Raw genomic sequence first — 23,941 nt, 5'->3', positions numbered from 1 at the left:
AATGGAAGCCCCTCAAAGTATGTTACTATCATTTTTTAAGCCCTTGCCTTCCATTTTAGGATCAATACTAAGCATTTATTCCAAGGCAGAAGAGTGGTAAGAACTAGGCAATTGGGGTTAAATGACTGACTCAAGGTCACCTAGCTAGGCATGTACTGAGCCACCTCACTGGCTCTTAACATCTTATTATTAAATTATCCTAATCCTTGAACATTTTAGAGAACCAGCTGCAATGCCTTTGATTATTTTTACCAACAGGAGCCAGATGCAATGAATGTGCCTCAGGCTACTTTGGAAACCCGGAGGATGTTGATGGGGTGTGCCAGCAATGCCAATGCCATAACAACATTGACACAACTGACCCAGAAGCCTGTGACAAAAGGACTGGGAGGTGCCTCAAGTGTCTGTATCACACTGAGGGTGAAAACTGCCAGCTTTGCAAATATGGGTATTATGGAGATGCTCTGCAGCAGGATTGTAGAAGTAAGACATCAGTGTACCATGTTAATCTCTGCTTTTATTAGAACAGCACCAATATGGCCTCAGGGATTGGGGCTGTCCAGGAATGTTTTCATTCAAGGAATTCTTGCACACATGTGAAGTATCTTTTAAATGGGAAGAATCCTGGGGTTCATATTTTGCAGCTTTTTCACCCTGATTTTCTAGCCTACCTCAGAGACTCAGGAATCAGCTCATTAGCTGAGCTAGATAACTTAAAAGAGAGCATCACCTATCTAGCTATCTAAGATGGTGACACTATTCTTTCAGTGCTTTAATTTTATGTTACACCTATGAGATAATAGTCAATGATGAAAGTTTTGGGGCTATACATGTATGAGCAATCATGGACTAACCATGAATAGGAATAAGAGAGAACTGAGAGATAATTTGACTGGTCTGTTTGATTTGAGATCAAGGCTTGGAGGCTCCCCATCCTATTGGGTGCACACTCTTACTTGCTTTATGCAAAATGGAAATCACTATGAATTAGTTAGTGAAAAAGCATTTAAGTGCTGCTTCTGTGCCATTAAGTGTCAAATTTATAGAAACACATAGATGGGAGTTGCCCAAGATGGACAGAAAAGAATGGGTTACAACCTTTTGAAGGAAATAGTCATATCAATGAGATCCCAGATCAGTTTGAGTATTGGAGAGGCAAAACCACTATTGATTATTAATCAGTAAAAGTATATTAAGTGCCTGTTATGTTCTATGCACTGCACTAGGCATTGGATTAGTAAGAAGGTGTGCAAACTAAACAACTAAGTGGGAAAACTTTTAAGTTTTCTGACATCTTGTGATGTTGAATTTTCCAATTGAAAGGGCAAAACCAGACTGACATCTATGAAGAGAGTCAGGCTTTGTACCTGTTCCATCTCTTGTAATTCATTGTTTTCCTCTAATCAAAAGATTATCCATGGTCATTTCCCATTGCTTTTAAACTCAAGCCCCCGAGGCCCTAACTTTTAGACAAATATCTCTGGTATGTTAAGGAACAGCAGGACTGGATTCCTTGAAGATAAGGAGAAAAGCACACTTAAAAGTAATCTGAGAGGTTTCTATCTCAGCAAACATTCTAATTCTTATTCTTCCCCTTGCTTCCTACAACCAAGAATTCACAATTATTACATGTTTCAATAGCCACGTGCTTGTTTTTTCTTTGAATTCCCCCTTCTTTGTTCACCTTACCACAGTGCCTCGCACATCATAAATGTTTATTGGCTGTTGATTGGTGATGATGCAAAACCAGTTTATCAAAACTGCAAGTTTTGTTATGCAAATGTATACCACTCTGAATCCATAAATGAAAAAACATCAACTGTTTTCTGTGTGCCAGACACTATGATAGGCATCCATTTATCATAGCAATATTTTCATCCGTTGAGTGGTATGGGGTCATTGGAGAGGCCATAATGTTCACTATGGTCTTTCTAATACCCTTGTCCTTGTCTTATTTCTAAATATCTTCTATTTATTCCCTTCCCTTCCCTCCCATCTCTTGAAGGTTTTGTTACAAGAAGTTAGGGGGGAAACGACAGGAATCAGACTACTGAAGTTCAGTACAACTCTCCATTACATTTATATTGCTTTTCTTATCTTGCAGAGTGTGTTTGCAATTATCTGGGCACAGTACAGGAGCACTGTGATGGCTCTGACTGTCAGTGTGACAAGATAACTGGTCAGTGCTTGTGTCTTCCAAATGTGATTGGGCAGAACTGTGATCACTGTGCACCAAACACCTGGAACCTTGCCAGTGGCACCGGATGTGAGCCCTGCAGCTGTGATGCTGCCCATTCTTTTGGCCCATCCTGCAATGAGGTAAATGGTGGGGTGGGGGAGATTGTTGGCTTTGCAGCAACTAGGAAGGTACCTCTTTGAGCTAGTCCTAAGGTCTTAATCATATTACCGTGGTGCTAGCTAGATGACTCTGTGGATATAGAGCCCGGTCTGGAGATGAGAAGTTGTGAGTTCAAATCTAGATTCAGATTATACCTCTGGCTTAGGCCAGGTGACCCTGGACAAGTCACTTAACACCAATTGCCCAGCCCATACTGCCCTTCTGCCTTGGAACTGATTCTTATTATCAGTTCTTTTAAAAACAAAACAAAACCAAAGCATACTCTGGTGGCTGGTATGTATTGAAGAGCTATGATGGAAGCTGCTCCTTATTTTGAATGGAATTGAGTTGCTTTTTGATCCTAGGCAGGTGAATTGAATTTCTAGCAGCTGGAAGATGGACCAAACATCTATATCCTTTGTTATGCTAAGTGGTATCATATGTCCTGGAGACATACTGTAGATGAACTCTCTGAGTTAAATGCAGTCAAGGGAGACCTTAAGTTCCAGCTTTGATTTATGAGGATAAAAGCATGGCAGAAAAAACATGTAGACACAAGCAGTCCACTAGGGAAAGGGCCGCATTTGGATTCCTCAACACTTATAGGAAAATAACTTACTTTTTTCTTCCAGCTAACATGAGCTGAGCTCTTCTTAGGAGAAGAAAAGCATATATGCTGTTAGAGTGTCTCAGCAAATTAATGAGCATTTATTAGGCAACTATTATTTTCTAATATGGTGCTAGGCATTAGAAATAAAAGACGGGAAAAAAAACCAATCCCTACTCTCAGGGAGCTCAGATTTTATGTTGGGACATAGCATATATGTATATAACAAGTATATTAGAGTAAGGAAGTATATAATAAGTATAAAGAGTCCATATGATAGAATAAGCATAGAATAATTATTAAAAGCATGTATAAAGGTAACATAAATAGTATAAATACACATAAAATATATAGTGTAAATAGTATGAAAAGTAAAAATGAACAATACAAGATGGAGGGGCACTAGCAGATGGAGGGATTAGGAAATGCTTCATGTAGAAGAAGGTAGTACTTGAATTGCATCTGAAGGAAATGAGAGATTCTTTGAGGAGAGAGAACTTGATGAATGGAGGAGGGGTGCCTGAGCCAATCCCAGGATGGAAAATAGAGTACTGCATGTGAAGAACAGAGAAAATGATGACCAGACTGTAACATGTAAGAACAAGAGTAATACATAAGGGTTTAGAATAAAGATTATGGACAGAGGCATTCACATGGTTTCCTAGAATCAATAAGAGGCCACCCAAGTTGGGAGACAGGAATGCTATGGTCATATTTGAATTTAAAGGAACTCATTTTGACAGCTGGATAGAGTAATGAAGGGGAAGTTGTAAAATGGCAGATCTAGGCTTGATGTTAGGGAAGAAAACCAACTTCCTAATAATTAAGCCACCTAGAGTGGAATGAACCATCTAGAGAGGTGGTGGGTTCCTCCTCAATGGAGGTCTTCAAGCAGAGACAAGATGGCCTTTTATAGTGGGTATATTATAATGGAGTTCTTTGTGTGGGCGTTGGAATAGAAAACTAGCTAGACTAAGTACCTTCAAATTCTCAAATTCTTTGATTCAATGGAAGACACTGTAGTAGAGAAATACTTCAGTGAGGAAAACCAATTAGAGTGGCAATGCAATGGTCTAGGCAAGAAGTGAGGAGGACCTGAATAAAGTGATGCTGTGTGAGTAGAAAGAAAAGGTTGAATGTCAGAGATTTAGGGGGCAGAAATGGCAAGATTTAGTTATCGATGGGATGTTAGGTAATGAGGAAAAGTGAGAGTCAAAATTATAGACCTAAGAAACTGGAAGAACAGTAGTCTTTGACAAAAAAAAAAAAGAAAATTTGCTGGATGTTTGGATTTAGGGGCAGCTAGGCAACTCAGTGGATAGAGTGCTAGGCCTGGAGACAGGAAGTCCTGGGTTCAAATGTAGCCTCAGACACTTTCTAGCTATGTGAACCTGGGCAAGTCACTTAATTCCTTTTGCCTAGCCCTTACTGCTCTTCTGCCTCAGAACCAATACACAGTTAAGACAGAAGGTAAGGGTTCTCCTCCCCTCCCCCCAAAAAATCAAATTCTCCTGATTATGCAAAATTGAAGATGTTTTTGTGATTTCTAGTTTGAGGTGTCCAGGAATAGGTATGTGGGACTGAAGATCTAGAGAGACTGGTCTGGGGCCACAATATTCATCAATAAATTAACAGGCATTTACTAAGCGCCTTTTAGACATCTGCATGCTATCTGCATAGAGATAATTAAACCTAAAGGGGTTAATGGGATCACCAAGAGAATATGTAGAGATACAACAGAAAAGAGTCCAGGTCTGAGCCTTGAAGTACATCCGTGGGTAGTGAGCATAACATGATTGCATTGGCAAAGGAGACTGAAAAGGTAGGAGGAAAGTCAAGAGAGAGGTAGTATGGGGTAAAACAGGGAGAAGAGACTAGCCAAAAAGAGAGTGTGGTCAGCAACATCAAATGTACCAGAGAGGTCAAGAAGGATGAAGAATGAGAAAAAGTCATCCAAATCTGCATTTAAGAGATCATTGATAATTTTGGAGAGAGTAAATTCAGCTGAGTGAAAAGATCAGGTCCTCCTCACCTCTTGCCTAGACCATTTCATGGCCACTCTAATTGATGCATTGAGTAAACAAGAAGAAAAGAGGAGGTGATCACTGTGAACAGTTTTTCTTAGGAATTTCTCCAAGATGGATGGGAGAGGTAGTATATAGATAGCAATAATTTGAGGGAATGGCCTTGGGCAAGTTTAAAGGCAGTAGAGAAGAGGCCAGTAGATAAAGAGAGCAAAGGTTAAAGAGAGAAGAGAGATGAGTGAGGAGACCTTAAAGAGAAGAGGGAAAGGATGTAAATCTAAGCATCCCTAAGGAGAAGGGTTACTCCATCTGAGACTGAAGGAAAGGAGGAAAGAAGGAATGAAGGGAAGATTTCAGGGGGCAGGGTTTTGAAGTGAAGAGAAATAGAAGGGAGGGAACTTACAATGAAGAGCTTCAGTTTTCATAGTAAGGTCTGGAGATGTGTTCAGCTGAGAGGTTCAAGGCAGGAGGCATTTTAAAGAGGTAGTTTGAAAGAAAAGAAATTTGGAAAGGTTTCTGTTGGAAGTGAGATAGGGCATGAGTTAAAGATAAAAGAATTCTCTTGCAGTAGTGAGTGATAAGTTGAAGTTACCAGTTTTGTTTTGTTTGTGGACAAATCAATCCCCCTTGTTTCCCCAGATATGAAACCTCAAAGATATCATATTATGATAAAGTCTGAATAAATCTTGGGTCTGTTTTTGTGTGTGTGTGTGTATGTGATAACAGTTCACGGGGCAGTGTCAATGCATGCCTGGGTTTGGAGGTCGAACTTGTGATGAGTGCCAGGAGCTTTTCTGGGGAGATCCAAATGTGAAGTGCCAAGGTGAGTCCTCTTTCCTTTGTATTCATTGTGTTAACTGCTTGATATTTGCCGTGTTTTGTCTTCAGGGTTTATTGGTCTAATAATGACACATAAAGTTGATAGATTTCGTGTCTTGTAAGATAATGAATTAGGTCTATCAAGACATAAAAGGGTTAGATTAGGGCACTTTCGTCTGTAAAATGGGGCTAGTAATGGCATCTACCACCCAAGGTTGTTGTTATTAAATGAGATAATAATTGTAAAGCACTTAGCACACTGTCTAGCAAATATTAAGTGATATATAAATGTTAGCTATTCTTATTATAACTGACTCAGTTTTCAAGGAAACTCTGTGTTTCTTTATAATGTATATCTTGTATTATTATCTGTTTCACTTTGCTATTGTTATTTTGACTTTTTCTAATTATGAATGCCATGTCTCTCTACCAATCTATGAAAGCTGGGATTGTCTCTTTGTATCCCACACAGTGTAGTCACTCAGTATGTAGAAACATTTGTTGAATGAATTTGTTAATGAATTTCTAATCATTGGCATTCAGTACTGAAGAATACTATTATTTATCTGTCTCTCTATTATCCCATACATAGTCTCTTCTACTCTTTCTTTGCCACTAAATTAGTTGGTTAGAGTTGCTGTTAAGAGTCAAGACATTTAGTTAAGATAAGGGAGGCCCAGGGAGAGAAGAAGGGTGGAGATTCCTATGCAAACAAACTTTTCATTTATTTTTTACCCCTCAAAAATGTATGTTTGTCAGACATGGAGAATTTTTCTCACATGAGTTAACTTTCCTGGAATTATATTGAAATCATGCATTTTCTCATCAGTTTGCTAAATAAAGACTGGAGATCTGCCTATATGTGTGGACAGAGAGGCATATTATGGTACATACAAAGAATACCTGTCATTAACTACACTTTACTGAAAGGAAATGAGGAATACTAGGGTCTAGTCTTACTCTGCCCTCAACTAGCTCCATGATCCCGGGCCTCAGTTTCTCCATTAATTCAACTTTCTCAATTTATAAGAAAATGATCAAAGTTGATTCTAATTGTGGCATGCTTTCATTCTTTGGTTCAAATATTGCATGATTTCAAATAAAAAGGCCTTTTTGTTTTAGCCTGTGACTTTTGGCAACTGGCATATGGATAGTAGATTGCAAATTCAAATCTCCTGACCTGAATTTGACTACCTCACCATCCCTAATCTCACCAATCTTTGCCTACTCTAAGGACTAGTTGGTGAGCTTGAGTTGGTGGAGGGAATTTTTGCACAAGAAGAAATATATGATGGAAACACTGGGACTGTCAAAGGGCAGTAAAGCCCAAGAAGTTCTTTTGAAATCTTATGTTTATTGCACCATAAAGGAGGGGAATGGGAGAGAGAAAATAGAGAAGGAGGGAGAAAAAAGACAAAGGAGGAAGAAAGAAAGGGGAGGGAGAAAAAAGACAAGAGAGAGGAGGAGAAAAGAAAGGGGGGAAAGATAATAAAATGAAGAGAGAGTGAATTAATATATTCCATAAGCAGAATGGTATTTTCTCAGGAGGCAAAGCTTATTAAAGTCAAATGAATCACAATGGTTGCAACAGCATAAGGATTAAGCAATTTAAAAAAATGTTTCTCATTTTTTGCTCACCAGATTAATTTTCTGTGAGAATAGCTGTAAGAAGAATTTATAAAGTATGTGGTAGAATTTTATTCTTAAGTTTAAAAATGTAAGTCAAAACTAGATATACATATTTTCTTTTAGTTTTTTTATGCCTAACTTGTTGCATATTCTTCTGTTGATCTTTATTTCTTAAATGAGCTTTTTTGTTTTGGGTTATGAGTGTAGAAAGAAATAACCCATACTCAAAATAGCAAGATACTTGTGACCCTCTACATAAATGTCAAAATGTGATTAAGATATTATGCTTAAACGTTTGGATACTCTGTGTTCCTTCATTTTTAAACCTATCTCTTCACTAACAGCAGGAACTCTTCAAACAGTTAACAAGACCAGAATTTAACATCTGATACGTTTTAAAAATTGAGAGTTAGCCAAGAGTGTTTGTAGCAACATCTTAGATTAGAATAAGGCTTCTTTTTTTTTTTAACTTTTTCAGGGGGAAATATGTTTTCAATGTCTTTAAACAAACCTTTTTCACGAATCTCTCCTGTGGAAATGCTGGTTTTTTACTAGACAAAATTTCTCAAATATCCAGTTACTTCTTCCAATGGGAGGTTGGTTACAAATGGTACTGGTTTCTCCAAAAGGAGAGAAAAATCTAATTTGCAGTCTAATTTTAAATGTCTCAACCTTGCAGCACCCTCAAGGACATGCTTTTCTCCTGGCCCTGCCTCCATTACTTTTTATTTCCAGATTCTATCAGCATGTGTCATTGGCAAAATTGGGTTCACTGCCAAAATTTTCTGACCTTTTTTGCTCCAGGTCAACTTTTGTTGGAAAGCCTGAAAACCCAGTTATCCCAAGTCAGATTCAATCAGAGAATTGTTCATTTATTACTCAGAATTCTTTCTCTCTTTTATCTTTGCTTTAAACTTTCTGTTCTAAATTCATCAGAAGGGTGACATTGTAAAGGAACACTGCCAACTTGTTTAGGTCAAAAATTATAGACCTTCTTTTAGGAACTTTGACTTAGAGGAAGATCTATGGTATCCCTGTAGGCCTCTTTCTTTTGCTTCTTTCAATCATTCATTCTTTCCATTTGGGAGAAAGGTCAATCCATTATGTAAAAACTGAAAATAAGGCTAAAGAAATCTGGAATCATAGAAGATTAAAGCCAAAAGGGAATTTTGAGATCATCTAGTTCAATTTCTTCGTGTTGCAGATGTGGAAACAGATATGCTATAATTCATATGGTTAGTTAATAAAGGAGCCAGAGCTAGAATACAGGTCTATTGAATCTCCCAGAAGAGTGATCTGTGTATTATAGTGAGTGTTTCTTGATTAAAAAAACAATTAGGGTAGAAAAATAAGCCACCAATCTATGGATCCTGGAAGTGCTTTGGCTTCTAGTTATTTAAGCTAAATCACATGTACAGCAAACCCTAGCATTGGTCATGGTTTCTTGACCAGAAGAATGACCTGGTCAGAACTGTGCTTAGGAATACCATTTTTATAACAATGTGGAAAACAGATTTGAGATGAGGAAAGACATGAATGAAGCATGGTTAAAAGGCAAGCATAAGAAATGATGTTGGCCTGTACTAGGTTAGTCCTGATGTGAGTGAAGAGAAGGGAATGGATCTGAAGAAATCCTGTGGAAGTGGAATAGATAAGACCAGGCAACTGATGAGATATAAAGGGTGATGAACAGTAAAGAGTGGAAGGTGACTCGGAGATTTGGAGCGTATTTGACTAGAATAATGATGTTGCCCTCACCAGAAATAGGAGGAATGTATGAGTTTTAGGGAGAAAGATACATTCTGTTTTGGACACATTGAGTTTAAAATGTATATGGGACATCCAGGTAGAAGTGAGCCACAGGGAGTTGGAGATCCATGCTGGATGTGTAGATTTGGGAGTCCTATACCTTGAGGTGATAGGTGTATCTGTGAAAGTTAATGAACTCAAGAGAGATGATACAGAAAAAAAGAGGTCCCAAGATAGAGACATTGGATTATGCCCACATTTAATGGGTGAGAGTAGAGTAATAATCTAGTAAAGGACACTAAGGAGTAATCAGACAAATAGGAGAAGAACCAAGAAAGCAGGGTCACAAAAATCCGAGTTGGAAAGGATTTCCAGAAGGAGATTATGGTCAACAGTATCAAAAACTGAGGAGAGATCAAGAAATATGATGCTGGAAATAAAATATCCTTGGATTTACCAATAAAGAGAACACTATAAAACTTAGAGAAGTTTTCAGGATAGAAGACAGATTACAAGACTTTCAGGAGTAAATGGATTGACAAGAAAATAGAGGCAAGGAATGTAAGCAGCTTTTGACTAGATGTTTTGACTTTGAAAGGGAGGTAAGATATAGGGTGATAGCTCCAGCATATAGTAGGGTCAAGTGAAGGGAGCCCTGAATCTGTTCAAAGGCATCAGGGAAGGAGTCCTTGCTTAAGAAAAGGTTGAAAAGAAGAGATGATCTTTGGATCTTGGGCAAATTTCTGGGGAGGGTTGGAGGGAATGGGGTCAGTGATTTAAGGCAAAAATTATAAAAATAGGCTAGGAAGGGGTATGGGGCAGTGATGTCAAAGTCATTTGAAGTGTGGAATCACAAAGGAAAGAAAGGGAAATCCTGTAATATTGCTTTAAATTCTTCAGTGAAATGAAGTGGTGGTATAGGTGACTTGGAGAAGAAAAGATTTGAAATAGCCATTTTGGGAAGTATAATAGTCAAGAATGAAGGAAGAGTAAAAGAATTTCCATGTAGCAGTGAGCGTCCTTTTGAGGTCAGAAAACAGAAGTTTGTAGTGGACCCAATCAGCTTGGTGTCCTGTCTTTCTCCAGGGGTATTCAGCACCTGATCAGAAATGAAGGCAAATGAGTGGGATCTTACTGTACTCCTTGCATGTTCCCTTCATTAGTTTTGAGCTCATTCAAGGCAAGGACTATCTTTTACTTTTCTTTGTATCCTGAAAGCTTAGCACAGTCCCTGGAATGTAGGAGATGCATAATATAGTTCGAGTTTATTTTCCACTCTAAGAGCACTTGCAGAGATCCTGTCAGGTTCTAAATGGGCCATGAGTCAAGAAGACTCTCTTCTCAAATCTTAGAAATCAAAAAGCCTTTTCCCTTCTATAAGGTATGAAGGTAAATGTAGGAGCTGCCCTGCTGAAAGAATAATAATAATAATGATAAATAATAACATTAATATTATAATTGTTAGTGTTCAAAAAGCACTTTGAGATTTGCAAAGTGCTTTACAAATATCAACTACTTTATCCTCATAACTTTTGAGGGGTAAATACTATTATTATTCCCATTTCATAGATGAGAAAACTGAGGCAGAGAGAGGTTAAGTGATTTGCCATGGGTTATGCAACTAATAAGTGTCTGAGGCAATATTTGAGCTCATGTCTTCCTGACTCCAGATCTAGCATTCCCTGAGCCACTGAAATGATTCAGCCACTCTGTGACATACCACTCCACCCTTTTGGTGTCTGAATTAATACAATATGGTAGTTTGCAAGTCATCCAGGGCAGGAGAGTGAGAATTGAGTTAACCACACTAACTTTCATTAAAGGCAACTGCAAACGAATCTTTTCCTTATGGTTAGATTGGATACAAAAGGAGAAGGATCAGTCCTGACTGGTTGGGAGGAAAATGCAGAAGGCCAGAGAGATCAGGGCTTACAAGCCTCTACTAGTATTTGGAATGAGACAGTAAAAGAAGGGGAGAGATAAGACCCTGTAGGGAATAGGGTAAAGAGAGGAGAGAATGCCAAAAAAAAAAAAAGAATTAAAATCACATTGTTTGCCAAAGGAAAGATATGGCCTCTATTGTAGATAAATGAGATAACAGTTTTGAAGCAAGAGGGTAAAAGGGGTGAAAACATAGAAGCAAAACTTGCTCTTGAATTGTTTATTTCTATGATTAATTATAAAATTAAATTCCACAGACATTTATTAAAGGCTGCCTCTGCCAAGACATTCTTATATGTAATCCCTATTCTTAAATTTCATCCCCATATCTTTATTTCACCATAAGTATTTAATGTTCAAACCTAAAACTTCTTATGCCATTGAGTTAACTTTATGTTTATAGAAAAATTTAAATCAATAGTTGATTCTTCTTTCTTGGGGGTTGGGGAGGGGTGCATGGTTATTCAAAAGGAAAATACATTAGACCTCCAACTTAAAATTGCTGAATGGTGTGATTGTATAAATGGTTTAAGGTTTTTGGACAATGATGCCAAGTTTGAACAAAACCCATCTTGTGCTATATTAGAGAGAGAATTTTACCCACCCACTACTGAATGTGCTAAAGAAAGAGCTTAGCTTAAGGCCTTTTACTTACTCTGCCTTCTTAGGAGTCAAGCAATTAGAGTAAATAATCCCTCCATTGGATTCATAGGTAGCAAAAAGTAAGGCAAAGTTTAAAGCTCACCACCTTGAGCTCTAGAATTCCTTTTCACCAATTCATTCTGATTGGGGCAGAATGATTCTCACAATATGAATAAGCTTGATTTTATTACATTGTCATCCCCCTTCTCCTCAAACCTATACTTTTCCCAAATCTACCTATTTATGTGGAAGGCATCATTTCCCTTACAGTCATCCACATTCACAACTTTGGTGCCATTTTGATTTCTCACACCTAAATATTCAATTATTTGCTAAACCTTTCTGCCTCCACACCTTTTCTCTCATCTCTGCCTCTCTCTCTCTCTCTCTCTCTCTCTCTCTCTCTCTCTCTCTCTCTCTCTCTCTCTCTCTCTCTCTCTCTCTCTCTCTGCCCATCCTGTGACCACCTAACACAGGCCTTTATCATTTTTGCCCAGCCTCTTGCTGTAGTCTTCTATTTAGCCTCTCCATCTCAGGGCTTTCCCCTCTCAAATCCATCTTTCTACATAGCTGCCCAAGTGACTTTCCTAAACTTCAGGTCTGACCATGTCACTCCCCTACTCAATAGATTCCAGTGGCTCCCTGTTGATTATCGAACCAGATATTATTTTATCCTTTTAAAATTTCTATTTGTGTATTTTATAATGGATATAATTATTGGCATAGTAATACTTGTATTTAACTTATAAATAAGTAATATACAAATATTGGTACCTAATCAAAAAGGTTTGGAAACCAGTGGTCTATATAATTTGTTCCTAGACATTAGTAAGAAAATTCTCCAGGAGAGGAATGATTTGGGCCACAGTGATCTATGAAACACTCCCATAAAAACACAAAATATGCTTCAGAGGTCTTCAGTGGTGGTCAAATAGCAAAAAAGAGAGTGCAGACAGTGTTAAGAATCACAGAGATCTTCAACTGGCTATAAATTTTATTTTACTTCTAACATATGACCTTTGTTCCCACAACTGAATTGACAGCTCCCCCAAAAGAATCGTAATCAAAATTAAGTTAATCATTATATACCTACTATTCTCTGTACCAGAAGTTAAACATGGAAAGACAAAAATATGAGTGTCCATTCTTTCTGAGAGTTTCCATTCTTTTGACATCTCCCAATCATGAAAGCAGAAGACACAATGAAATTATGGCTAAATAGAAGATGGCTTGAATATTCCCCAGGTAATAGAGTCAGTGGAGATTGACTCACTGAGTGTTCAAAGTCAAGAAGAAACCACTTTTTGGTGCTTAATGATGAAAGTAAGCTAATAGACCATCATTGAAATATTTGCAGCTATTGTTCCCGTGTCTATTGAAGAACAAGTCAATAAATTTTATGGGTCAGTCAGTAAGCATTATTAAGTTCTTTCTATACTGTGCTAATCACTAGAGATAAAAATATGGAAGAAAAAAGTCTCTGCCCTCAAGAAACTCAGTCTAATGAAGGAAGAAAATATTCAAAGAAACCTGAAAAGAGCAATGGGATGGAGAAGTCATCTGTGATTCAGGGGCATGATGGAAAAGTCTAAAGGAGTATGGGTGGTGTGAAATAAAGCAATGACTGGTCTGGATACCCTGCTTAAATGGAGTTTTGATGAAGGTTCTACACTCTGCCCTCCAATCAGAGGAACAGAGAGTACTGATGAAGTTTGAGTACCAAGACTGATGTGATATGAGAGACTTAGGGGCATGATGGAAAAGTCAAAAGTCACTATGACTCAAAAGGACTCTCTAAACTAAATCATCATATACTTTGGTACTCAATGACCTCAATATAAAAATAAGCATTTCCAACTCTGCTGGAAAATATAGTTTGTAATTAAGAAGTAAGAGAGGCCCGTAGCTTAGAAATTACTCAGAAATCTTACTCCTGTTTATCATGAATAGTTTTTTCAAAAAGGAAATTCAACTTTACTGAACATGGCAAGCACCTAATGACATAAATAAAAATGTGATTTTAAAAAATGTGATTGTTTTGACAAGAAATAAAGAGATAGCAGTTATTACATAAATAAGCTTTAGTGTGCAATCACACTGCATGTACTGTTTAAAACAAAAATCTAAATAACCCCCAAATTAATAGAAAGTCCAAAGGTGAAAAGATGAATACTTATGATTACAACAGCTCCATCCCAGCTTGTTGAAATGAAGCATCACTTCTGGAAAATGGATGCAATTAAAGATGTCAACTATGATTTTCATTACTTTTTAGAGAAACAACCACAGATGAAAAGGCCACCAAAATGATGCAGAAAGTGTTTTTAAAAGGTACCACGACCTCATACACTTATTGCATTTCCAGGCAGAGAAAGATGGCAGGTAAAGCAATCCTTGCTTATAGTTCAAGTTCATTCACAAAACATTTAGAGGATAACTGACTTTACAAGCAGGATTGTCTCATAAAACAGTTGAAGAGAAAATGAGCCTGCAGAATTTGATGTGAGATCTCAGTAGGTCTACTGATTCCAAGAGTATTTATAGAACATACAGGATAGATATGGAATGAAGATCTTCAACATTTTTATAGGGAGCTGTTCTCAGTGATGATAATGGTAACAACACTAGAATGCTGTCACCTCAGTATCCAATGTACTCTGTAAAGAAGTGCCCTTAAGATGAAGTCAGGAAGAGCAACTGGAGATAACCATATAAATGATTGAAACAGAGAAATCTTCTGGAGGGAACATAATTTTAAAGGGATTCAAGATTCATTTTCAGTTGAACTCAGAGGAAAAGTTTCCAAAAGATGAGAAAAACCATAGGATATTTTAAGCAATAAATGGCAACAAAGACAAAGGCCATCCGTGCATTCAACTGTTATAGTGGATAAAGTGCTACACTTATAGTCAGGAAGAAAGACCTGCCTCAAATCCTGCCTCAGACATTTACTAGCTCTGTGACTTGGGACAAATAATTTAACTGATAATAGTCTCAAGTTCTTTATTTGCAAAATGGTGATAATAAAATTGTCTCTTTCACAAAATGGATCGTTTAAGAGATATGTATAAAAGCCTTTTCAAGCCTTAGCTAAATGTTAGCTATTGTGTTATTAAAAATCTTTATGTTAATGATCTATGTAGATATGGAAGGTTTACTTGATGAAAACATGAAAAGTAAAGTTTTTTTGTAGTCAAATTTCTGAGGCAGACCAATTTTTTTTTAACAGAACTAAGGCAAAGAGAGAATATTAAATCCTGTTGCCTTTTTTTAAAAACCATTAGTGTCATAAAACAAAATGTAACCTAGAGATTGTCCTTGACAAGGTGTGTTGCTGAAATTGCATGAGACTAACAGATACTGCTGAGGAGATAATTTTTAAAAAATAATTCACTGTTCAGGCCAGACAAAAGAAGGGTTCTTCATTGATGGTGAGATTCTCTAAATGTTTGCCTTCTCAGATGACATTGGACAAATTGAATTGTGCCCTGGGAATGCTTCAAAGCTTTCATAGTAAAATCTACATCAATGTTGAAGAGGCTGGATGGTTCAACCACCCAGAGGCAAAAAACAAAAAGGCTTTTGGAACAGATCATATAATTGATTCAAATGTGGAACAATGATTGAAATCCTTAAAACTATTTTATTTTGTCCTAGATAATTTTTTGTACATTATAATTGTGTTTGATTCTGTAGGAATACACATACCTGAGAAAGACTAGACACAATCTTAAATAATTTGTTTGAATTTCCAGGATGTCAGATTCTTAAAATAATATTTCCACATCCTTTCAATCCCTTACGCAGAAACACTAAATCCCAGGGGCAGCTGGGTAGCTCAGTGGATTGAGAGCCAGGCCTGGAGATGAGAGGTCCTGGGTTCAAATCTGGCTTGAGACACTTCCTAACTGTGTGACCCTGGGCAAGTCACTTGACCCCCATGGCCTAGCCCTGACCACTCTTCTGCCTTGGAACCAATGCACAGTATTGATTCCAAGACAGAAGGAAGGCAGGAAGGCAGGAAGGAAGGAAGGCAGGCAGGAAGGCAGGAAGGCTCCCCATTAGCCTTTCTGATGCTTCTGCCCAGCCATCTTGGCCTCTTCTCTACTTGGAAATAGATATTCTGGCTCTATATTCTTCCACCATTTTGCAAATGTCTCCCAACTCTGCTCTCCACTGTCTTGCTTTAGCTCATTTAGCCCAGCTAATCAACTGACTACTGATTGCCCTAGACATGTCATGCTCTAAGGAAAACCTCTATTGACTCAAGTGACCCAGTAATATATTACTAGCAAATATTTGTTACTGTAACTTAATGGATTGTAATCTCCATGAGGATGGATATCATCCCTTACCTAAACTTTGTATCTCTCCCAGTATTTGACACAATGCTCTGGACACAATATGTGCTAATTAAATGTTTGTTGAATAACATAAAAATAGACTATTGTAACAAAATAAAAGGAGAAATGAGAGGCAGTGTGGTAAGAACACTAGCTTTGAGTCAGATGACTTCAGTTCAAAAATCTTTGCTCCATCATGTCACTGGGCAAAGCGCTTAAATTCTAATCCTTAATCTCATCACCTGTAAAAATATGGGGATTGGTCTGGATGACCTTTGAGGAACTTTCTAGCCCTAAATTTATGGATTTGTGAGCTGTTATGGTAAAGCTCTTATCTGATAATGGAGGAATAGGTTCCTCCTCTCCCTACCATTTTAGAAACCCAGGGTTATATCTTGCTGTACTTCCTTCCTACATGCCTGTAATCACTAGCATCTTTGAAATGAGTTTTAAAGGTAGAAAGCAGAAAGACAGCATCCGACCTGACTCCTTCTAAAAACTTGGTCAGCAGCTGCTATTATGTCATTTTTTAAAAATATATTTTATTTGATCATTTCCAAGCATTATTCGTTAAAGACATAGATCATTTTCTTTTCCTCCCCCCACCCCCCATAGCCGACGCGTAAATCCACTGGGCATTACATGTTTTCTTGATTTGAACCCATTGCTTTGTTGATAATATTTGCATTAGAGTGTTCATTTAGAGTCTCTCCTCTGTCATGTCCCCTCAACCGCTGTATTCAGGCAGTTGCTTTTTCTCGGTGTTTCCACTCCCATAGTTTATCCTTTGCTTATGAATAGTGTTTTTTTCTCCTAGATCCCTGCAAATTGTTCAGGGACATTACACCGCCACTAATGGAGAAGTCCATTACATTCGATTATACCACAGTGTATTAGTCTCTGTGTACAATGTTCTCCTGGTTCTGCTCCTCTCGCTCTGCATCACTTCCTGGAGGTTGTTCCAGTCTCCATGGAACTCCTCCACTTTATTATTCCTTTTAGCACAATAGTATTCCATCACCAACATATACCACAGTTTGCTCAGCCATTCCCCAATTGATGGGCATCCCCTTGTTTTCCAGTTTTTGGCCACCACAAAGAGCGCAGCTATGAATATTCTTGTACATGTCTTTTTGTCCATTATCTCTTTGGGGTACAGACCCAGCAGTGCTATGGCTGGATCAAAGGGTAGATATTCTTTTGTCACCCTTTGGGCATAGTTCCAAATTGCCCTCCAGAATGGTTGGATCAGTTCACAACTCCACCAGCAATGAATTAATGTCCCTACTTTGCCACATCCCCTCCAGCATTCATTACTTTCCTTTGCTGTCATGTTATCCAATCTGCTAGGTGTGAGGTGATTGTTTTTATTTGCATCTCTCTGATTATAAGAGATTTAGAACACTTCTTCATGTGCTTGTTAATAGTTTTGATTTCTTTATCTGAGAACTACCTATCCATGTCCCTTGCCCATTTATCAATTGGAGAATGGCTTGATTTTTTGTACAATTGTTATGTCATTTTTTTATGTATAAAATGAAGCAGATGATCTCTGACTTCTTTCAGCTGCAAATTTTTGATTTGGAGAGATAGTATTAGTTTGGACAGAACCAGAGAATAATTGGTGCTCGTGCAAAACAGGGTCACTAGTGCTGAGAACAAGACACAAAGAGAATGTTCCATAGGCAGAAACCGTGGATCTTCTCTTCTCCAGACTTCTTTGGGTCATCCTAGGATCCCTTAAATCTGCCCATACGCAGCTATAGTTTCCCGCTTAAGAACCAGTTTCCTAGTGTTCTGTTCCTCAACGTTCCTTTTCCACTCACCTTTACCATTTAAATATAATTTAGGATTAAATGAAAAGCACTTAGCCCAGTGCTTGGCATATAATAGGCACTTCAAAAACTTCCCTCCCTTCCTTCTTCCATCCTTCCTCTCTCCTTCCCCTCTCCTTCTATTCCTCCCTTCCTCCCTTCTTCACTTCCTTCCTTCCTCTCTCCCTTCCTCCCATTTTCCCTCTTTCCTTCTCTCCTTTCCTTTCCAAAAACACTTAGAGAAAAAGGATTCAACTCACCTCTTTATTCAGTCATATTATGACTATGCTCATTATTTCCTCTTTTTCTTTATAGTATACTTTGGGAGCATAAATGTAATGCTAATAAGCAAGTGCAAAACCTCTCAGGACACAAAGAACCAAAAAAGAGGATTGTATATGAAATTCATCCTCATTAATTGCTACCTAAATCCCCTATTCATCCCATCAAAATGGCCCTTTCTCCCTTTAATGAAATGCTATATTTTTTTCTGGTCAGGCAACTCCTGGCCCTGCTCATATTATACCCACTTTTTTCAGTCCTGTCCCATACAACCCCACTCTTTTAAAGCAAGCACCCTGCTGGGTATTGACTTGCATTTTTCCTTCCTTTCCCACTTTTGTGATCTCCAGGAGCAGAAGAAAATCACTTATGTCAATTATTCTATTTCTTGCAGCCCATTTACAACTTTTAGATCCATTGCAATAAGATTTCCTGTATAATTTTAGCATCTGTAGAGTGTTGGCGTGCCAGCTATAAACTGAGCATTCCACTTTAACTGAATGAATATGCAGTTTTCATTGAAAAGATCTTTGGTGTTCTTTCCTCTCACAAAGAATACTTGCCCTCCCAAGTGACCTGATTGGAAAGGCATTTCTAGAAATGGAATAAGCAAAGAAGCTATTCCACTTCTGTAATAACTTTAGCAGCACCCCTGTGCCTGATGATATTCAAATGGGATGCTTTTGTAGGCTAGTCCTTGGGTAACCTCTCAAAATAAGCCCAAGATCAACGGTTACCATGAATTGAACTGTGACCCAACCATCTGCAAAATATGACTCTTGCCTTTCAAGTGTGAGTCCCAGGGAATTCAGCTGCCTTACGAGGACCAAAGCTCTGGCTTCCCTTTGGGATACTTGCCTAGCTAGATCTTCCCCAGCACAGATGCAGCAGTAGAGAGTGAACATGTTTCTCAACAGCACTTCATGGGAGGAAACCATTCTTGGCAAGTAAGCCTTGCCTTTAAGTCCCATAACGTTGAACTGGTATTCTCCCACCAGAGGTAGAATTACAGCTTCCAGAAAAGTTGACAGAATGGAAACATGAAGCGCTGTAGCAAAAGGAGAGTGATTTTATGGGAAAATTCTAAAGCACAACCAACACACAGACAAACCCCATAGCTCAGGCATTATGACAGGGAGTTAAGTTGGGGACAAGGACTGGATCTATGATTTCATTGGCATAGGGAATGGCTCAATTCCTTTAATCAGTGCATAGCGATACCCTCTCTGTCATTTACAGACAGACAGATCATGTCTGTCACATGTCTGTGAGAGATGTCTACATCACTGAGCAGTACCTTACCCAATGTCACATAGCATATATCATAAGCAGCGCTTGAACCCCAGACTATCTCACTCAGAATCTACTATCTCCTACATAGTATAACTCATTGAATTCAGAGGATCATAAATATAGAAGAGGAAGAGACCTATCATGCCAAAAGATGTTAAGTAACATATCTGAGGATCCCATAGCTTGTAAATGTCGGCAGTGGGATTCAAATCCAGACCTTCCTGACTCCAGGGCCATGGCTACTATCCATTCTACCACTCTACCTTCTACCAGACAAATCACATGAATGTAGAATTTGTGATGTTGATGGAGGACTGACTGCACTGGAGCTTAACTTTGCATTGTCTGTGTAAAGAAACTGCTAGGCAAATTAATAGTGTAAACAGTTTCTAGATGGAATAAATTAATTACTTGAAATCAAATTATATGTCCTTTAGAAATTTTGATTCTGTTGCTACTTACATATATGATGTTAGGAAAGCCCTGTAACTTCCTCAGTAAAACTAGAATTTGAACTCACTAATCAATAAAATCCCTTCTAGCTCTAAAATTCTGTGCAATGCTTATTTGTTTTACATATATGCCATTTAAATGATAATTATAAACTAGTAAGTCCATAAAGCCAATACCCTAACCATTTATACTAAGCCAAACTTTGTTAGCCTAGTGCTGGTTTCTGTATATGTTTAAAAGGGAAAAAAAAAACTAATATCACAGAAATTTTTTTACTGGTCTGTAATGCTGCTCCTCTAAGCCAATTTCAAATTCAGCCTTAGACATTTACTATATGTATGACTATGGACAAATCATTTAACCTCTCTCAGTCTCAATTTTCTCATCTGTAAAATGGGGGTCAGTAATAATATTTGCCTCCAAGAGTCATTGTAAGGATAAAATGAGATGATATTTGAAAAGTACTTTGTAGACCTTAAACTGTCACATAAATAAGTGCTATTATTATCAGTGAGTCTTTATGATAGGCAGAAATTAAGAAAGCACCATAATACAGGGATAATGTTGGAATTAGAGTTAGATCTCATCAAATTAGATATTTAAAAGCACTTCTCAGAGTACCAGCATAGAGTTTGTGTTTAATAAATACTTGATCCCTTCTTCCCTCTCATCTCTGTCATACTTACTAGCTATATAACCTTAGACGAAACATTTACCCAGTTTGAACCTCAGGTTTCTCATCTTTAAAATAAGATAACAATAGCTATTGTAGCTCTGTTACAGGGTTATTGTGTAAAGCTCAAAGGAGATAAAGGCCATAGACCATAGAGATCTAGGACTAGAAAGGATTTCACAGACCAGCTATTCTACTCCATCCCCACCCATTGTACAGATAAGGAAACTGAAGCCTAGGGAGATGGAGAGTTGCTCAGGGTCATTCATGGTATATACAGTTTGAACCCCAGTCCTTTGAGGCAATACTCTTCCCACCATACTGTGCAGTCTGCCTAATAACATATGTAAAATAGCTTAAAAAATTTTAAGTACTAAATAAATGAGATATTATTTCACTATTATTATTTTAAGAGAAGCTATTTTATTCTTTTTACATTATTATAAAAATAAAGAAATGGATTTCATGCCTCTCTACTCCTCCAGGTGCCATTATGTCATTTTCATTATTCAGGTGTTTTTAATCAAATGCCAGCACCTTTGCACATTTCGTTGATTTTTTTCAATTTTCATATTTAAAAAAAAATCTATTTAAGTATTGTCACACTTGAGAGATGATTTCTTTCAAACTGCCACAGTGATGTATTGGGTCATTCTCTCAAAGATGGGTTTCCTTTGGCAAGGGAGCTCCAGCATCCTCGATTCCTGTTTAATCACCAAAGGACAATCTGTACCATGACTGGATTCTGTCATCTTCCTTCCCCAGTGAAGCATGACCAAGGTTCACCCATCTTTTGAAACAATTAACAGTATTTTCTACTCATTTGCTTGACTTGCCAAAAAGAAAAATGTTGGTTTTTCTTTTCCATCAACCAAATTGAGTAACCTTTATATTTGATTCATTATCTGCTCTCGACTGTGTAGTTAGGTTTGAAATCTATTCCTTAATCCATGTTGGGAATATCCACTGTCCCCCTACACTCAAATAAAAACATGCCTGCGTACACACACACACGCAGAAAATACAAGACTGCTGACAGGAAATATTAACTTTAGAGAACCCAGAAAACTGGGAGGAGATAGGCAGAAATTAGAAAAGCAACCATTATTATTATTATTATTATTATTATTATTATTATTATCATCTAAGATCTATCAATTTAGGAGAAGTGATTTTTCAAACCCCAAGACTAAAAGATGTTATCCAATAAGATGGAGATCTTACTTTGTGCTTTATTCTTCAGCAAAAGACTAAATTTTTCCAGGTTGCACATTTCTTTGTAGTCTTAGGTGCAGCTGGAAATACAGAAGGATAAACAAAGCAATCATTGGCAAAAGTCTCTTTTTACTTCTGTTGAAACTGATCTTTGACACAGATTCTGGTCTTGATAAGGCAAGCATGTTAAAATGGGAAGAAGTAGTGATACAAAGATTTTTTTGTCACCTGAAACCTGGCCGCTTGGTATAGAAGAGTGTTGCTATAGTCCAGGGACTAGTAATGTCCTTCACAGTAGGTGTATAAGAATCTTTAAATTACCCCAAGATATCTGAGTCCTTGTAAAACAGCAGTCCTGCTGGTCAAATGAGCAGATTAGATCAGATGGTCCCTACTGCCTTCTCTATTTCTTGAATCTACAAGGTTGGCTGCAAATTTAGACACTAACCAAGAAATTATAACCTTATCATTTACCAGTAAATCTAGTACTTAAAATTCTTGTTATTTCATTTCCCTTTATTCCTATTAATCAGTAATTGCTAGTCTAGGCTCAGACCATAATAAACATAGAACTTGCGCAGGGGGGTCATGGAACTTAGAGCTCATTTAATACAATTTTTTCATTTTACAGATGAGTAAACTGACACCTAGAAAATCCTTGCTCAAGATCACACTAGTCTTATTCATTAACATGGCTGAAATGCATACTGTATTCTTTCATGTCCTGGTCTCTCTTATAACATTTAGAGCAGCACATATAGGGAGAGGGGAACAAAGATCTTTTTTTTTTCTACCAAGAAAAGGGTTTGGGTCTAAGAAAGGATAGTCAGTGAACATTTTATGGAATCTTCTTGAATTGTTCTGAGCCATGTCCACATTGACAAGGAATCTTTTGCATAGCGCCCTCGGCTATTTGCCAGGATTTTAACAGACTATTTGGATTACTCTGCTTCACTGGAAGAAAAGGTGGATTAAAACTGGCTGTCCAGCTCTGTAGTTTTCTTTCTAATTAGCTCTCCTGGAGCTGTTTGGGCACCTTTCTCTCTGGCTCAATATTTCCCAACAACAAGGTATGCTGGGAGAAATCCATCTAGATTATTAGGTTGACACTTCTAGTTGGCTTTTAATGCTCTAGACAACCCTTCACCCAGATATTCTATCATCCAGTAAAGTAACAAAGCCTGTGTTAATAAAAACTTCCTTCTGACATAATACAAATAACAATAATAGCTAACATTTAAATAGAACTTAGTATGTATCAGGTACAGGGCTAACCCTCTTATAATTAATATCTCATTTGGACCTCAGAATGACCCTGGGAAGTGGATGCTATTATTTCCCCCATATTACAGGAGAAGAAGCAAAGACAATGAGAATTAAATGACTTATATAGTCATAAAGCTAGTAAGAAAAGTCTGAGGTCTGATTTGAACTCAGGTCTTCTTGATACCAGACTGTGCTCTTATCCCATGTGCCAACTATGTGCCCTAACTAGAGTACTTTCATTTCATATTTTTCAGTCTCGGATCCCATTGTTTAAAAACAAATTCAAAAAATGTCAATGAGTGTCCAATAATTTGAAGGTCATCTAAATTGGCAGGATGGGCATTCTGCTCTCAGATGCTTATTAAAGGATGAAAAAGATGAGTGAGAAGTTCATTAAAATGATATTGATCAAGACATGGTTTTAGACTTCCCTGATTATGTTTTCATTTGGGAAGGATCAGAGGAAAAAGAGTATGCTTCTTAAAACATATGTTGAGGCAGGATTTATTTCCCCAAACCAATTTAACTCACTTCCTCCATAGCCCTGCTCCTAGCCCATCCCTCAAAAGAACATAAAATTAGACCTCTTTGGCACAAAAGAGTTCAGAGGCTTCCTTGATGCCAGGGTTAATGTGACTTGCCCAGGGTCACACAGACCTCTATCACCTCACCCCTGGACTATGGCATCTGCCTCTCAAAATTATTGTGAGGACATGATGAGATAATACTTGTAAAATGCTTTGCAAACATTAAATTGCTATGCAAATTATACTACTTACTGTATACTAGCTATATTATACTACTTATAAGATAGCTGGTAGCATAGCGGATAGAGAGCACTGGACTTGGAGTC

General features: G+C 37.7%; 1 protein-coding gene across 2 annotated transcripts in view; it reads left to right on the top strand.

Annotated features, from left to right (window-relative positions):
• The window catches only part of LAMB1 (laminin subunit beta 1), a 92,742-nt gene that overhangs the window by 45,865 nt on the left and 22,936 nt on the right, over positions 1–23,941 (top strand). For both annotated transcript variants that reach the window (XM_001363804.5, XM_007504122.3), the window contains exons 22-24: positions 259–483; positions 2,105–2,319; positions 5,696–5,792. In XM_001363804.5, coding sequence (XP_001363841.2) covers positions 259–483; positions 2,105–2,319; positions 5,696–5,792 — 537 coding nt within the window. The remainder of the gene's footprint in view (positions 1–258; positions 484–2,104; positions 2,320–5,695; positions 5,793–23,941) is intronic.

Source organism: Monodelphis domestica, chromosome 5 (assembly GCF_027887165.1).
Source record: "Monodelphis domestica isolate mMonDom1 chromosome 5, mMonDom1.pri, whole genome shotgun sequence".
Classification (NCBI taxonomy): domain Eukaryota; kingdom Metazoa; phylum Chordata; class Mammalia; order Didelphimorphia; family Didelphidae; genus Monodelphis; species Monodelphis domestica.
This window is presented reverse-complemented; position numbering and strand designations above follow the sequence as displayed.